Source organism: Pristiophorus japonicus, chromosome 4, assembly GCF_044704955.1.
Source record: "Pristiophorus japonicus isolate sPriJap1 chromosome 4, sPriJap1.hap1, whole genome shotgun sequence".
Lineage (NCBI taxonomy): Eukaryota > Metazoa > Chordata > Chondrichthyes > Pristiophoridae > Pristiophorus > Pristiophorus japonicus.
The window spans coordinates 197,174,297-197,191,937 of record NC_091980.1 but is presented as its reverse complement, the minus strand read 5'-3'; the positions used below and the strand labels follow the sequence as shown (position 1 = coordinate 197,191,937).

Below are 17,641 nucleotides of genomic sequence, written 5' to 3'. Positions count from 1 at the left end.
TCTGCCAATAGGCTACTATGCATGTGGTAATGAAGCAAATATAACACTCAGTGATAAAAAGCAGGGAGGTTTTGTACCTAAATGGATGGTATGCAATGGGAAGTTACTAAATATAAAAAAATTTAACAAGAATGACCTGTTTGTAAGCCTGTATGTTGGAGCCATTGGGTTATTCATCTACCTCCATCTGTATAATATTTAGAGTCTTGCACATGGCATGCACTTCCTGTAAGTGAAAAATGAATTTTTTTCCACATGTGTCCGACTCCAGGATTTGGGGCAATGTTGTGTTGTTGGAGGTGCTGTCCCTGGGACAGGCTCTTGTATGGATGCCCTGTCTGGTATCCAGGTGGCTTAGGTGCATATTAAAGGTCCCATGATACTAAGAAGGGCAGGGAGATGTCACGGCCAACATTTCTCCCTCAAACAAAACCACCAAAAACATATTAACTGGTTATTTAGTTAACAATCAAAATAATTTATACAACATGTGCATTTTGCTCATCTATACAAATAGTCAATTTTTGTAAATAAATGAAAAAGCATTTAAGCTTTGCTTTCTCATCTCCCAGGCAAAAAACCTGGGGAAAAGAAAATGATCAAATGTAATCTCGTAAATTGATTACTAAATTCAGAATTGATATTTATGGTAAAAACAGAGAGACAGACTATTATCTGAATGGTGACAGATTAGGAAAAGGGGCGGTGCAACGAGACCTGGGTGTCATTGTACATTAGTCATTGAAGGTTGGCATGCAGGTACAGCAGGCGGTTAAGAAAGCAAATGGCATGGTGGCCTTCATAGCGAGGGGAATTGAGTACAGGGGCAGGGAGGTGTTACTACAGTTGTACAGGGCCTTGGTGAGGCCACACCTGGAGTATTGTGTACAGTTTTGGTCTCCTAACTTGAGGAAGGACATTGGCCACACCTGGAGTATTGTGTACAGTTTTGGTCTCCTAACTTGAGGAAGGACATTCTTGCTATTGAGGGAGTGCAGCGAAGGTTCACCAGACTGATTCCCGGGATGGCGGGACTGACATATCAAGAAAGACTGAATCAACTGGGCTTGTATTCATTGGAGTTCAGAAGGATGAGAGGGGATCTCATAGAAACGTTTAAAATTCTGACGGGTTTAAACAGGTTAGATGCAGGAAGAATGCTCCCAATGTTGGGGAAGTCCAGAACCAGGGGTCACAGTTTAAGCATAAGGGGTAAGCCATTTAGTACTGAGATGAGGAGAAACTTCTTCACCCAGAGAGTGGTGAACCTGTGGAATTCTCTACCACAGAAAGTAGTTGAGGCCAATTCACTAAATATATTTAAAAAGGAGTTAGATGTAGTCCTTACTATTAGGGGGATCAAAGGGTATGGCGAGAAAGCAGGAATGGGGTACTGAAGTTGCATGTTCAGTCATGAACTCATTGAATGGTGGTGCAGGCTCGAAGGGCCAAATGGCCTACTTCTGCATCTATTTTCTATGTTTCTATGTTAAGTGCATGATGTAGAGATTTGCAGTGTCATTTTAAAATACCTGATTTTCATACCATGTCAAATTGTGTTTTTGATGTAGGTATCCTAGAAGTATTGCATTGCATTTTGATTGAAAGTCCAGAGGCCCTCAATGTGATCAAAGAAGAGCACATCAAATCTATTATTTCGTTACTGGATAAACATGGACGCAATCACAAGGTGTGTACAAGGTAGTAGGAAATGCATGTTGATAGTCCGTAATTAACAATATATGAATGTAAAATAAATATTTTGCTGCTATAGATTAACATAAAACTGCCTTTGGAGACAAAAATATGTTACCAAGTCAAAATGGATGTTTAAGGCATAGCACTACAGAAGAGGCTTGAGAAGCAAAATGATGGATCAACTTACGTTTAAGTAGAAGTTATAAATAGATAATATTTTTTCTGCAGATTGCTGACATTGGCTTATTTGAATTAGCAATAGAAAATATAAATGTTTAACTTTGCATATCTGACTTGGGAATATGGGCCTAGAAATCCGAGGGACAGTGATCCTGGTACTTATGCTGCGACGGTACCCACCATAACTATCCATCACTGAACCTGGCAAACATTCCGAGATGGAGGTGGGGGTGGTGGGGTGGGGGGGGGCGGGGGCGTGGAGCGGAGATGCCTAATTAGCTTAAAAATAATGGGTGCATGTGCCATTAGGGGCATATGTTGGCCGTCTGCCATATAAAACAAGTTGGAAAATGTGGCATAGATACCCAGTCTAGGAGGATAGTGTCGTGGTTCCAGAAGCAAACTAAAGTTTCTCCCATTGGAAAAATAATTTAAAGAAAAATTAACCTGCCCTTCCGGGGGGGTCGAGGCCACGATCTAGCCTGAACCTCCAGGTGGGCCCCATTTCCATCCATGTTGAAGTATGCATCAACCGACCATACACAAGATCCAAGGATATTTGGAGTTCGTGCCCCAGCTCTGGGCCCTCCCTGTCAATGGGCCAGTCAGGAAAACTTCGGCACTGAGCCAGGACCTTAAGTCGTGGCCTAGTTTCTGGCTGTCCGGATGTACTCCTACTGAAATTACAGCGGGGTTACGCTTGAATGAGTGTAGATTCTGAGGCCAAGTTGACCTATATAATATATAACTTTTGAAAAAAGAAAACTCTAGGTTAAAGACTCTCACAGTATACTGAAGTGAAACAGGAAACGCTTTCTAGCTCATATTACTTTTGGATATAATGTTACTCAAATATTTTAAATCATTTTTGAAATTACCTGCATACATTCTTAGCCTATTACCCTGTAGTGTTGAAGAAATTGACTGTGGATAGAATTGACTGTCATTAATATAATTATTTTATTTAGGAACAAAATTATTTCATATACATAATGCCACCAGGAATCTCAGTGCACTTTTTCAAAGCCCTCTCAGTGGAAAAATTTAAATTACTTTCCAGGTTATCAAATATGAATGAAATTTGAAATGCCTTTAAACAAGTGGGCCACCAATCAATAACCTAGTGGTCCACTTCCAGATAAGCTGGGTCCTGGCTTCTGTTTATAATTTAAGGAGGGAGGGTGGAGGGCGTTTTTGGGATGGAACCTCCTCCCTCTGCCACAAACTTGACCCCTGATAAATGGCGGGTGGTAGAAGTTCCCAGTCAACCAGTTTCTTTGTCATCGGCCTGGGTTTCATGGAAAAGCCGATATACCTGGTCCTTGGCATGGCGGATGTGGGCACATCTGTGGGTCCAGGCTTGGATCCTGGCCGATACCACTGAGAAAACTGTTGGCATTGGGAGACAATTGGCCTTTTTGTAAAGGGAGACGATTGATCTTCGAAAAAATTCTGCATGTGCCAGGGCTGCCAACTTAGGAAAAAGCAGTTGCCACGTTACCTGCTCCCCATGCACTGGTGAGCACCCAAGATGTAACCCTAGTTTCATGGTTGTAGTCCATTAAAATGCAAATGAAGTCCTGGATATTTTGCAGGGTGAGGTATGGAGGATGCTGGTGGGCACATTTCAACACTTACACTGGGAGAGAAAGCTCATGTATTTTTGAGACCTTGATAATTTGCAGCCCTCCATCTGCCTTAAAGTAAAGGGTTGCGTCGTGCCAGGATGAGCACTCTTAAGAAGCCATTCTATAAAGTATAAGACCTATAGATGATCAAGGTGATAAAAGCAGACAATGTTGTTTCAAACCGTTTGCTGTGAGGAATTGCATGTTTCTTGGTTAGATGGTATTAAATTGTACTTTTTTTCAAGACTATTAATTTGTTTACATTTGAAGTCTAAAATAAATATATATATTTTTTCAACTGACAATACTGAACTGCTGGAAATATCTCCCAGTTAAAATGTTTTATGTTTTCTAAAAAAAAATGTCCTAATAGTAGTTGCAATGGTTGTACTTAATTAATTTGATTATTATTTTATTATATCAATAAGTTGATTAGCAGCCACATTATATATTGATGCTGTATATGCCATGTGTCCTCTATACTCTGAAGATCAGCTATAGATATGGAAAATCTAAAGAAGGATATACTTGCCATCGAGGGAGTGCAACAAAGGTTCACCAGACTGATTCCTGGGTTGGGGGGATTGTCAGGAGAGATTGAGGAGATTCGGACTATATTCTCTATAGAGTTTAGAAGAATGAGAGGCGATCTCATTGAAACATAGAAAATTCTTACAGGGCTTGACAGGATAGATGCCGGGAGGATGTTTCCTCTGGATGGGAAGTCTAGAACCAGGGGGTCACAGTCTCAGAATAAGGGGTCAGCCATTTAGGACTGAGATGAGGAGAAATGTTTTCACTCAGAGGGTTGTGAATCATTGGAATTCTCTACCCCAGAGGGATGTGGAAACCCAGTCGTTGCGTATATTCAAGACAGAGATCAATAGATTTTTGGATATTAAGGGAATCAAGGAATATGGGGATAGTGCAGGCAAGTGGAGTTGAGGTAGAATGGTGGAAAAGGCTCGAAGGACCAAAGGGTCTACTACTGCTTCTATTTCTTATGTTCTTATGTAAAATGCAATGCAAATTAAAATGGTTTTGTATACTGAGCAGTTTTCTCCAGTAACAGTTCCAAGTTAGAATTTGTCGATTGTATTTTTTCTTCTTGATGTATTTTTTAAATTGCTTTCTGAATGTCTCCTTCTTTCAACTATTTTAGTTGAACCTCTACATCAAATACCCTCTTATTAAAGGGGCACTAGAACTGACAAATTAACCAATAAAACTTTTTAAACAATAAACAGTCAAATTAAAATTTGGTTGCCGGAGGTGATGATGCACTCCAGTCCCTCCGGTGCCCACCTCTTGCGGAAGGCCGCGAGCGTACCGGTGGACACCGCATGCTCCATCTCCAGAGACACCCTGGCTTGAATCTAACCATGGAAGAGAGGCAGGCAGTTAGACTGAACGACTCCCTTGACCACCTGCTGCCTGGACCGGTTAATGGCCACCTTGGCCATGCCCAGGAGTAATCCTACGAGGAGGCCTTCCGACCTGCTCGCTCCCCTCCGCACAGGATGCCCAAAGATCAGAAGCGTGGGACTGAAGTGCAACCAGAATTTGAGGAGCAGCCTTCATGCTTATGAAAATGAGGGATGTTAGTGCTGGTAAATGGAACACTTCCTACTTCAAGCATTCCCATGTCGGATATAGCACAGCCAGATTCAGAATAACGCTCCCTGTTTGCTGCCCCTACCCTCAACACCAAGCACAAAGAATAGCCCCAACCGCACCTCTGTGCTATTTTTTCCACTTGCCGTCACAGTCATTCTCTTTGTGTGAGATTGGCAATTAATGTAGAATTAGGTATGGTTTTGTGCCAAAGGCCTATACCCACTAGCCACTGGATTGAAACACTTTTCACATGGGATCCTACTCCAGAGCTCTGTCATCCCATCAGTCTGGGCTGGATTTGAACCCAGTTCCCAGAAGTGAAAGGGCAGTGTTTAATTCAGTGCACCATACAGTTTCTTGTCATCCACTTCTTATAGCTTTCCAATTTTTTTAAAAAACTATTCTTCAGATGGGAGGGTTGGGCAGTTTATTGTCGCTCTGTAGCAACCAACAGGAATGTAACTAGCTGGGTATGATGGGTCTCCCTACCAATTTTACCTTTTGGAGATGGGATCAATTTTAACCCCCAGCGGATTTCAGATGGGCAGGGCGAGTGCAAAACATACTTGCAGGCATAAATTTAAGGCCCAGGTGATATTAAATCCCAGGCCTCAGCTGAAACCTGCCGATCAGCTGCCTGCCCGAAACAGGTGGAAAACAGCAGCTGGCTGGCGGGCTGGAGTGGAAGTTCAGGCAGCCAGAGGGTGCCAGCCAATAGTAAAGGCAAGCTCGCCAACAAGCAGGTAAATCGTGGAGAGGACGTTTCGGGAAGGGGAGGAGTCTATGTTGAGGAAGCCGTGATTTTCCTTTCGGGGTTTGGGGGAGCACGTTACCTTGGAGAACCTCTTCATCCTTCCCAACAACTACCGACCTGCCTTCACCGGGCAGGAAAGCTGCGGCATCTTCCCTGCTCAAGCCCGGGTTAAAATGTAAAGCGGGGTCCCATTGATGTAATAAGACCCCTGATTTGCATTAATTCAAGGGGCTCCTGCTTGCTTCTGATGGGCACCTCAGCCGCCTAACTGCAGTGAGCCATTAAAATAGTGGTCAGCGAGAATCCGACGGGAACAGGGCAGACCGCCCACCCCCCACTCCATTCCCACCAGATGGGGTAGGATAAAATCGACCCAGGATGTTTCCTTTCTGTGGAGCATTCTGCTTTAGTCAACTGACAAATAGCTAGAGCAATTTAACTATAGATCAGAAACATTTAAGGTTAAGTTTGGGACCAGGTTGTGTGAGTAAGTATTTCATAGTGCACGCTTTTGCGACCAAACTATGTATCTGGCATTTCTTTCCTATAATAGTTCTGTAATATTTATACGCATTGTAACTCCTCAACACTATTCTCTCATACCGTTTAAACCATGACTTGTGCATTACTGTGTTTAGGTGCTGGACCTGCTGTACTCCCTTTGTGTGTGCAATGGTGTTGCTATACGAGTTAATCAGAATCTGATCTGTGACAATCTACTACCTCGTCATGATTTACTTTTGCAAACTCGCTTAGTTAACGATGTAACAAGGTAATGTGAATTATTCTAGTTTATCTTTAACCGAAAAACTGATAATGATTAACAGATTTAAAAAAATATATTTTTCCCTACTTATCAGGGCCCTCACCTCCACAGATCTTTGCTGAGTTCGGACCACAATAAATGGTGAACATCTGATTAGAATATTGCTTTCACTCCATGATCAGTGCCAGTGGGAAGTAGATGTGCTGCTCTATAATATGTACGGTCTGTCTGCCCCATGGTTCTGATATTTAGCTTTAGTGAGGATCAGTGAAGCTCCAATACCATTCTGACCACGGTATTGGATTACATGCTTTGAAATAATGATATTTCTTTGCAGTATGTGTAATATCATTTTCAGTGGTTTGAGCCCACTGAAAGAAATCTCACGAAATTGTTATCACGCTTGTCATTTTACTTAAAATAGAGCACTTAAAATTGAAATTAAGGGCCCGCAATTCTGATTCAGGCCTAGTCACAACTGGGGTGGATCTTCTGTCAAAGATTTCTTTGGTCCAGCCATTTTCCAATCAGAGGGGGCCCATGAGCAGATTTCCTGCTCTTCCCTCCCCCCCCCAATCCTGTGTCAAGGGGGACTGCCAGGGCAAGTTTCTGGGCTATACCCATTAAAGGCCCCAGTAGAACTCACAGCAGCTGAGAGGAATAAATATTAACCACCCCACTGCCGCTGGACTGTCATGGTTAAAATTGGCTTTTTTAAATGTATTTCATGGGATGTGGGCGTTGCTGGCAAAGCCAGCATTTATTGAACATCCCTAATTGCCCTTGGGTATGTGGTGATGAGCTGCCTTCGGTGAGCGGCTGTTCTTTGGTACAACTGAGTGGCTTGCTAGACCATTTCAGAGGGCAGTTAAGAGTCAACTACATTGCTGTGGGTCTGGAGTCACACATCGGCCAGACCGGGTAAAGACGGCAGATTTACCTCCCCACGTGAACCAGATGGGTTTTTAATGAGAATCCAGTAGTCTCATGGCCACATTTACTGATACTAGCTTTTTATTCCCAGATTTAATTAACTGAATTTAAATTCCCCAGCTGCCATGGTGAGATTTTAATTCATGTCTCTGGATTATTAGTCCAGGCCTCTGAGTTACTAATTCAGTAACATAACCAATATGCTATTGTTCCCTCCTTACAATACTCCAACAATGAGTGAGTGGGTGAATGGTGGCTCATTAAAATATACATTACATTAAAGAAACTATGGAAGGTAACATTTATAATTCAACTTTGAATCTTATCTATCAGTTCATAAAAGGTCTTTAACTAACTATAATATTGATAACCAATTTATGCTGATTCTTCTTTTTTTTTTAAAACAGCATAAGGCCTAACATTTTCTTGGGAACGAGTGAAGGATCAGCCCAATACAAGAAATGGTATTATGAGCTGGTTGTTGATCAGGTCAATCACTTTTTGACTGCGGATCCTATTCACTTACGTGTCGGCTGGGCATCTGCGAAGGGCTACGCTCCCTATCCCGGAGGTGGGGAGGGATGGGGAGGTAATGGAGTAGGAGACGATTTGTATTCCTATGGATTTGATGGACTTCGTTTGTGGTCAGGTTTGTAACGGCACAAAAATATCTTGGCTATGTAAAAAGAAAATACTAATTTTATTTATAACGAATATTTCCTTCTACTCAGTATTTTGATAAAAAGAATGCTTATTACTTAATAATTCAATTGTAATCACTAAGGATTTTTTTTTGATAAAACAGAAAGGTCCTTGATATCTTTCATGTACACTTTGTAGTCACTATTATGTTTCATTTGTGTCAGGATAGTTTATATTTCACAAAAAATCCTTGGCCCCTGAATTCCTAGGGTCAGAGTGGGCAGTAAACCTCATTCCATGCAAGAGGGGGAAGGAATCTGCAGTAGAACACGGATGTGCTGGAATTGTACCCTCTTTAGATTGGCCCATTAAATTCCGGTAAGGTGCCCACTTCCCCCCACATCTGGGGGAGATTGTGAGCTTCCCTGGCCCTGTGGGTCTCAGCGGAACGAATGCCAGCTGAGATGCGGTATGAGTCTCATTCAAGACTGTAAAAGGACCCTAAGCCTTTGCTAGGGAAAGTTAATCATTCCCAGAGGACATTGATTATATTTTCCAAGAGACCTGCAAGCTTTACTGGGAGGTGAAAATCGGAAGAGGAGCTTCTTCAATGCTCCGTTGGGACTCACCAAAATCAGAGCAGCACGGTGGTGCTCCAATATTTTGCTGGCAGTTTAGAGCAGACACCACTGATGCACTCTTGCCGGTGTGATACATCCACCTTGGCCATGCAAGTGACCCGATCCCTGGAATATGGGATGGGACCTCCAGTTTAGAGTCAGAGCAGGTGGGGGTTCTGCTCTGCCGCACTTGTGCTGATGGAGAAGTCCCCAAGAATTCTGGGACCACAATGTTTGTGTTGGAGAGAAAAAGTTGTAGTTTTGCCCTTTGTGCCAGCTGGTATTTGGCACAATTCGATCAATGTAGGATTAAAATTAAATGTTCAACAAAAAGTAAGGACTTCAACGGAAGGAAAAAATCAGGCGGAATGTATAATGGCCGGTCGGTCCGATCCCGCCAGTATTATGCACTCGCCAAAGTGAAAATTCAACCCTATATACTTGTAAAACTGAAATGAGAATTAGTTGTCATCTAACTGCTATCAAACTGGAGATAAGTAATCAGTACCTTTTTAATGTCACAGTTTTGGAACATTGCACCCTGGCCTTAACCAGGCAGGAGGAATGCCTCATTATTTTGTGGAAAATCAAAAAGAGGCATGCGGGTGGTTAAGTACCTTCTGCAGAGTACTTAGCGCTCCATTCCCGTTGCCTTCACCCCCACCTGCGCAGCTTTTTTACTGAGCAAGGAGCCCATCAGAGACATGGCGGGGCCTCATGAATTCATGCAATCGGGACTCTATGAGGCAATTATAAAGTCCTGCCCAGCACCCAACCCACTGGTAAAACCTCATGGGATTGGTCTCTGAAAGCTACTGAAGCAGTTTTTAAAGGGGTGCTCATCGTAGGTAGTTGGAACCAGGAGAGTTTCAAGCTTCCAGATTGCTTCTTTTGCACATTTTTTTGCTTTACTTGCCCTCAGTAAGTTCCGTCTGCTTATCACGGGTGCTATTATTGCCGGTTTCATTTGGATGGAGGAAGAGGATCAGCAGCAGTCTCATCAACCAGCATTAACCGAAGCTGGCCCTATTAGAAGTTAGCAGGAGAGAGATGCTCATAGGTAGCCATACCCAACATACAGGGTGTACAATCCAATAATCACTTTTTTGGATCTATCTGAAGGGCAGTGCAAAGGAGGCTGCTCTTCTCTAGCAGGTTGTTGCAGACTCTGCAGCCTCCTGCAATAGGATCTGCTGTCTGATGGATCGGAGAGCCATGCTTTTCCATAGCTCCCAAAGTCATCACGGCCCTTAGCTTCTTTGCCACTGGCTCCTCACAGTCTGCTACAGTCACCCCCATCTCCCAGTCTCCAGTACACAACTGTATTAAGCAGGACACCAATGTTGTGTTCGCTAGGGCTAACCAATGCATCACTTTCCCCATTGACCTCAACAGACAACACAAGAGAGCTTGGGATTTGCAGCAATGGTTGGCCTCCCTCAAAGTTGGGCAACATTGACTGCACACATGTAGCTATCAGGGCACCAGCCAGCAGCATTCGTGAATAGGAAGGGCCACCACTCTATTAATGTACATCTGGTCTCCAATCACAGAAATGGGATCGTGCAAGTTTGTGCAAAGTACCCAGGCAGCTATCATGATGCATTTATCCTGTGACACTCAACCATCCCCCCAAATACAAACAACAAATATTGTACCTTTTAAACAGTTGATTTCTTATATCATTGTTCCCATATTTGGCTGGGGTCACTGGGCATGGGCCCGTGCGTTACTAATTGGTGAAAAGAGCTGGACTAGATTTGTTAAAATAATACCTGTTTGGTATAAATTAAAATATTACAACATTTTCACAATAAAATGGCAGCTGAAGGTCTGCTTGATCTTATTCCTCTCATCCAATCTTCAATGGAAATAAAAAATTGATAGTAGACTAGATAAAATGTTTTGGTGATAATGGTGTTAATGCTGCATAATCAACACTTTGAAATTGGTACTGTTCAATTTAATCCATAACAGGTCGAGTGGCCAGAGCTGTAACATCAGCTAATCAACATATACTGAACTCCGATGATGTAGTTAGTTGTTGCCTGGATTTGGGTGTTCCTAGTATATCCTTCCGCATTAACGGACAGCCAGTGCAAGGGATGTTTGAGAGCTTTAACACTGATGGCCTATTCTTCCCTGTGGTCAGCTTTTCTGCGGGTGCCAAGTAAGTTTATCTTCACTATCATGCCACTATCACTATAATGTCTATTCTGATTTTGAAAGTACAAAATCTGCAGGAAAACAATCCCGCTAGTTGTACTAGGTGTCATGTATCTTACATTATTATATATAACTGTATCCTAACATGCTATACATGACTGTAATAAGATATGACCTGTAACCACCAGCATACCTTACCACCAGGGGTGCACTTGCAAGAGACAGGTATATAAGGACAGGTCTCAGGCAAGTGCAGCATTCCAGAGCTGTGAAATAAAGGTGCAGGTCCAGAGTGACCTTGACTTCACTACATGCCTCGTGTGATTCTGTACTGAGGGGACAGGACTTTACAATGGCGACGAATTACGGGATTACAAAATCCACAGAATGGCGAACAACAGATCAGATGAAAAGTACAATGCGGGAGACAATTGGGAGGACTTTATAGAAAGGCTCCAGCAAAGCTTTGTAACCAAAGACTGGTTAGGCGACGATAAGGCAGAGAGGAGAAGAGCCATCTCTTGACCAGCTGTGGCTCGAAAACATACGCCTTAATGAAGGATCTGTTGGCACCCGAGAAACCAGCAAGCAAGTTGTTTGAAGAATTGAGCACACTGGTAAGAGACCACCTGAAGCCAGCGAGCATCCTACACATGGCCAGACACAGGTTCTACAAGTAAAGACACTGTGTGGGCCAGAGCATACCCAACTTCGTGGCGGAACTTCGGAGGTTGACTAGTTTATGTGAGTTCTCCGATGAACTGAGGAGAGAAATGCTGAGAGACTTTTTCATTGAAGGAATAGGCCACGCAGGCATATTCTGAAAGCTCATAGAGACCAAGATCCTGACCTTAGAGGCAGCAGCACTGGTTGCTCAGACATTCTTGGTAGGGGAAGAAGAAACGAGGTTGATTTACAATGCAGGTACGACAACTAACAAAATATCGGAACAAGAAGTTCACAGCACTAAACAAGCTGCTAATCCCACACACAGACAAAACCAGGAGAACAGGCTCTCGACAGCAGGCAGAAGCCATCAAGGGCCACAGGAACGGCCGTTCACACCTCATCAACCCACAATGCGAGCAATCAACTACAAACTGAGAGAAGCTCAAGACAGATCAGCCAGACGCAGCTCATTCTTTGGGAACACTTTGAACAATGGAACAGGTCTGTGCAGCAGGCACAAGACCAAGGCGCTGTGTCCTGAAACACAGCTGCAGGCCTCTTGTGCTGGCAGCTGCTCCCCTGTTTGTGCTCTTTTTCCAATGAAAGATTCTACTGAGGGATAGGCCTGTGCTGGGAGGTGTAAATCATATAGGCCAGTAAGAGTGGGCTTCCTGCATGCACAGCAGGACGCCCACCCGTGACCCTCACAGACACTCCATTCTGCAGAGAATCCTGGCACAAGCCTCACAGCCAAGGTTTTGAGGCAACCCTCCTTTTAGCTGCCCTGCAGTAAGGTAGGAGGAGTTGGAATGCTCCCGCCTTCCCTCCACAGCAGGCACAGTGCAGCTCTGATAGACTCTACCTTCCTGGCACCTGGGAGGATGGTAGGGTGTACAGAGGGAAATATTAGCACCCTAATTTCAAAGTGCTATCACTTAACACAGGCCCAACATGATTTTCTAATTGTGCGCTGATGCAGGGAACCACATACAGCTTGCTAAATGTGACAGAATGCTTTGTGATTCATCTTTGTTTTTCTGTTCTTTTTCAAGAGTACGTTTTTTGATTGGAGGTCACCATGGAGATTTTAGGTTTTTGCCTCCCCCTGGATATGCACCCTGCTATGAAGCACTGCTTCCAAAGGAGAAGCTGCGATTGGAGCCAATCAAAGAATACAAGAGAGATTATAATAACGTTCGAGATTTTCTAGGGACAGTAAGCCATCTTTCCCAGGCCTCCTTCATCCCCAAGCCTGTAGATACCAGCCAGGTACTTATACCTCCTGAACTGCAGTGTGGTGAATAAATTAATTAAAATTTTATGCAAAAGCTAAACAGTATTTGTGGTTCAGAAACTAAAATTAAACATGACTGAAAATTGTACAGTAATAAATTACTATCTTTTGTGCCTTATGATTGTGATTGCGAGAATGTCCCATCCAAACATATCCTCAGTTTGGTCTGGGCAATCTCTTTCATTTACACGGGATGTAATCCAGCCAGGTACTCACTCACCAGTCTAAAACCAGATAATACATTGGGCCCAAGTTTCGAGCCGCGCCTAGAACGGCGCAGTCCCGACCTGGACGCCCGTTTTTCGCGCCACAAAGTGCGCCTAAAAAGCCCTCCAGATTCTCCACCTCCCTGGCCCTCGGCGCAGTGCAGCAGGAGCTGTAGGGGGCGGAGACAGATCCCTGCGCTGAAAACAGTGCGGGACCTCTGCATATGCGCGCTACAGTGGGCACGCATGTTCAGTAGCTCCAGGCGCCCAAAACTGTGTGGGAGGGGCCGAAGCACGCAGCCCCTAGCTCTGGCCGAATGGTCTCACTGGGGCTGCGTGAATAAGGCTCCTCCCACGGCCAGCTCCTGTTTCCTCCCGACTCCCGCTTCCCGCCTCCGGACCGGATCCGACACCGACCTGACTGCCGCTCCCCCCCCACCCCCGGACCCGAGCCGAATCCTGCACCCCCCCACCGCCCCTGTCTCTGGACCGGACCCGACACCGACCCGACTCCCGCTCCCCCACCCCCGCCCCACCCCCGGACTGAATCCGACCTGACCTCCCTCCCCCCGACCTGACCTCCCTCTCCCTCCCTCCCCCCGACCCGAACCGAACCAACCTCCCTCCCACCACCCCCCCGACCCGCGCTCCCCCCGACCTGACCCAACGCCACCTACCTGTAAATCTGGTGCTGGGGACGGGCCCTGCCCGAAGTCTCGGGCCAGGCCCATTCAGCCTCCCTTCCCCTTCTCCTTCCCCCCCCCCAATCTCCTTCCCCCTCCCCCCCCAATCTCCTCCTCCCCCCCACAATCTGCTGCCCCCCCAATCTCCTTCCTTCCCCCCCCAATCTCCTTCCTTCCCCCCCAATCTCCTTCCTTCCCCCCCAATCTCCTTCCTTCCCCCCAATCTCCTTCCTTCCCCGCATCTCCTTCCCCCCCATCTCCTTTCTCCCCCTTCTCCCCTTTATTCCCTTCTCCCCCATCGCTCCCCCTTCTCCCCCATCCCTCCCCCTTGCATCCTGTAGTTCATTTGTGCAGTTGTAATTAGATCCTATCTCAATTTCTGCTCCCACCCACTGTGAATACACCATTATTACACCAGAAATTTAGCTCCAGAATCTCCGCTTGGTCGTGGATGTTCTCTTTTTGCAGTCATCTGTCTCAGCCTTTACAGTCCTATGTTGATTATCTGCAACTGAACAATCTGGACTCCAGCTCAAGTTCCAATGAAAGACTAAGGGGCTGAAATTGGTGAAGGCCAAGGGCCGCCCAAGTGCCGTCCAAAGGACTGCCGATAGCCGCCGAGATACCTGACGGTACTTTGGGTGGTAGTTTCGGCAAAATGTTCCTTGCAAGGGCACCCGGCGGCAAAAGAGGGACTTAGCTGTCAATCTGAGCGGCAGCGGGCGGGAGCTCTCAATCTCGGCGGCAAAGGCTCTTGCCACCCAAATGCCACTGAGAATGGAGTCGGGCCCACGGAGGGTCAAAGAGCTGAAAAGAAAAATCAATGCAAAAAAAACCGGAACACCTTCAGGGGACCCCATGCAGGTAAGTCGCTGTAAGAAATTTAAAAAAAAATGTTCACTCACCTTTTTACAGGGCTTCATAACTACAGTCGGGGATAGACCAGCCTCTACACAGCGGTCCTTCCCCGTTCTGGCGCCGACTCCCGCCCACACCAAGCTGTTATCTCGGCAGGCGGGAGGTCACTTGCGTCACTTGGCTGTCCGCTGACATCAGCGGGCGGTTCCCCCCTCCCGCCCGCTCCAGTCCAATTTAAGATCCAAGTGGCACAGGGCTGAACCCGAAGAGGAATGTCGGTGGATCACGGCGGCGGTAAGGCCATCAATTTCGGCCCCTAAGCTTATGAAAGCAGACAGGCCTGCCTACATCATCAAACTATCTGCTGACATCTGCACATCAATAAATAGCACAGCTTTTAAAAATGAAATGACATTAAAATGTGACAAAGTAAACCATGCTATAAACAGTACATGCAGGATGAACTTTGAATCTTGTAAAACTATTTTACTTGTAGGCTTTAAGTTATTGTGACCTGTGAGGTTAGGTGCTCACCAAATGTTTATGATTTATACTAACAATCCTCTATTTAATACATTTTGGCTATAAACAATGGTTTATTTCTGGTGGTACTGTTTAGTTGCAAACATTTTTTTAGTCCCTATCATGTTTATTTAATTGATTTAAATTTCATAGAGGTTAAAAGGCATTATTTAAATTTGATGACAATTTAAGATGCAAGTATTTTGAAGCATTAGCCCTTTAACCTTTTTGGACTATACTTGTGCTGTGTGGTATTTTCATAACACTTCAATTTTCTACCACAAATAGGGAACAATGCAAACAACACTATGTTAATAAGAATACATTTCCCCAATTACAACAAAGGCTGAGTGAAAAGATTCTATTCTGAAAATGAAAAATGTTCCGATGGTTCATGCTTACCATTTTAAAATTACTCTGCAATCATTCCTTTTATTCAGATTGTTTTACCATCACATCTTGAGAAAGTACAGAATAAACTGGCTGAAAACATTCATGAACTTTGGGCAATGAACAAAATCGAGCTTGGCTGGACATATGGGAAGGTAAGAAAGTGACCTGCCGGGGGTAAGTTCATGAATTCATTCTTCCAGCAGGGAACGTCGCCTGCGGGAAGTGCGTATTGGAGAGTTAGCCGTGAGAATCCAACCGCAAATAGTGTGTAGTGCGTACCCACATTTCTGATATGCATGTCTGGCAAGTAAAGTTTCACCCTGGGAGTGCAGACTCATAAAATGACCACTACGTACACTTGTGGGAAGTTACCGTAATAATGAAATATCTGTGCACGGTACATAATCACTGATTTATTTGAAGAACCAATTTTTTTTACTTTGAGAAGATTTGGGCAGAAGTTGTGAGGTCCTGCTATCGGGAACAACCTCAATATTCCAAAGTGCAGGTCAGAAACAGGGCAAAGACAGCATGGCCCTGATTTTGTTCCCCACACACATGTCTAGCAAGATTCTGCACTAGCACTGGAGCCTTGCAATTTTTGCATCATAATCATAATACTGTTTTATTTCTAGAACTGTAGAACAAAGTTTAATAGAGTAAAACATCACAATATCCATAATTAGCGACTCGTATGATCCAATGTTCATGTAAAATAAATTGTGTATCTAAATAACCTGATTTCAGATTTACTTCACTGAGTGATACTTTAATAGCAAACATTACTGAAACATTTTTTTAATATGCCTTTGTGAAGCGCTTTGGAAATGTTTTCTATATTCATCATCATCATAGGCAGTCCCTCGGAATCGAGAGGACTTGCTTCCACTCCCAAAGTGAGTTCTTTGATGGCTGAACAGTCCGATACGAGAGCCACAGACCCTGTTACAGGTGGGACAGACATTCGTTGAGGGAAGGGGTCGGTGGGGCTGGTTTGCCGCGCGCTCCTTCCGCTGCCTGCGCTTGACCTCTTCACGCTCTTTGCGTTGAGACTCGAAGAGCTCAACGCCCTCCCGGATGCACTTTCTCTACCTCGGGGGTCTTCGGCCAGGGTCTCCCAGGTGTCAGTGGTGATGTCTCACTTTACCAGGAAGGCTTTGAGGATGTCCTTATAACGTTTCCGCTATTCTCCTTTGGCTCGTTTATCATGAAGGAGCTCCGCATAAAGCATTTGCTTAGGAAGTCTCGTATCTGGCATGCGAACTACGTGGCCTGCCCAGCGAAGCTGATCGAGTGTGGTCAGTGCTTCAATACTGGGGATGTTAGCCTGGTTGAGGACACTGATGTTGGTGCGCCTGTCCTCCCAGGGGATTTGCAGGATCTTGCGGAGACATCGTTGGTGATATATCTCCAGGGACTTGAAGTGCCTTCTATACATCGTCCATGCCTCAGATCCATATAGGAGGGCGGGTATTACTACAGCCCTGTAGACCATGAGCTTGGTGGTAGATTTGAGGGCCTGGTCTTCAAACACTCTTTTCCTCAGACGGCCGAAGGCTGCACAGACGCACTGGAGGCGAAGCTGAATCTCCGCATCAACGTCTGCCTTTGTTGATAAGAGGCTCCCGAGATATGGGAAATGGTCCACGTTGTCCAGGGCCGCGCTGTGGATCTTGATGATTAGCGATGACAGGCTGGTGGAGGACCTTTGTCTTATGGATGTTAATCGAAAGGCCCATGCTTTCATATGCCTCAGTGAATACATTGACTATATCCTGGAGTTCAGCCTCTGAATGTGCACAGACGCAGGTGTCGTCCGCATACTGCAGCTCAATGACAGAGGTTAGGGTAACCTTGGACCTGGCCTGGAGGCGGCGTAGATTAAACAGCTTCCCACTGGTTCAGCGGGGAGGTTGTTGATTGTGAGGTGGAGCATGGCGGCGAGGAAGATTGAGAAGAGGATTGGAGCGATGACGCAACCCTGTTTAGGTCTGGGTGTGGATTGGCTCTGT

The 17,641-nt window shown here is 45.0% G+C and overlaps 1 protein-coding gene across 4 annotated transcripts in view; it reads left to right on the top strand.

The window, feature by feature from the left end:
- The window catches only part of ryr3 (ryanodine receptor 3), a 561,329-nt gene that overhangs the window by 202,561 nt on the left and 341,127 nt on the right, over positions 1-17,641 (top strand). For all 4 annotated transcript variants that reach the window (XM_070878983.1, XM_070878984.1, XM_070878982.1 and 1 more), the window contains exons 16-21: positions 1,572-1,690; positions 6,516-6,649; positions 7,984-8,225; positions 10,816-11,008; positions 12,726-12,942; positions 15,677-15,781. In XM_070878983.1, coding sequence (XP_070735084.1) covers positions 1,572-1,690; positions 6,516-6,649; positions 7,984-8,225; positions 10,816-11,008; positions 12,726-12,942; positions 15,677-15,781 — 1,010 coding nt within the window. The remainder of the gene's footprint in view (positions 1-1,571; positions 1,691-6,515; positions 6,650-7,983; positions 8,226-10,815; positions 11,009-12,725; positions 12,943-15,676; positions 15,782-17,641) is intronic.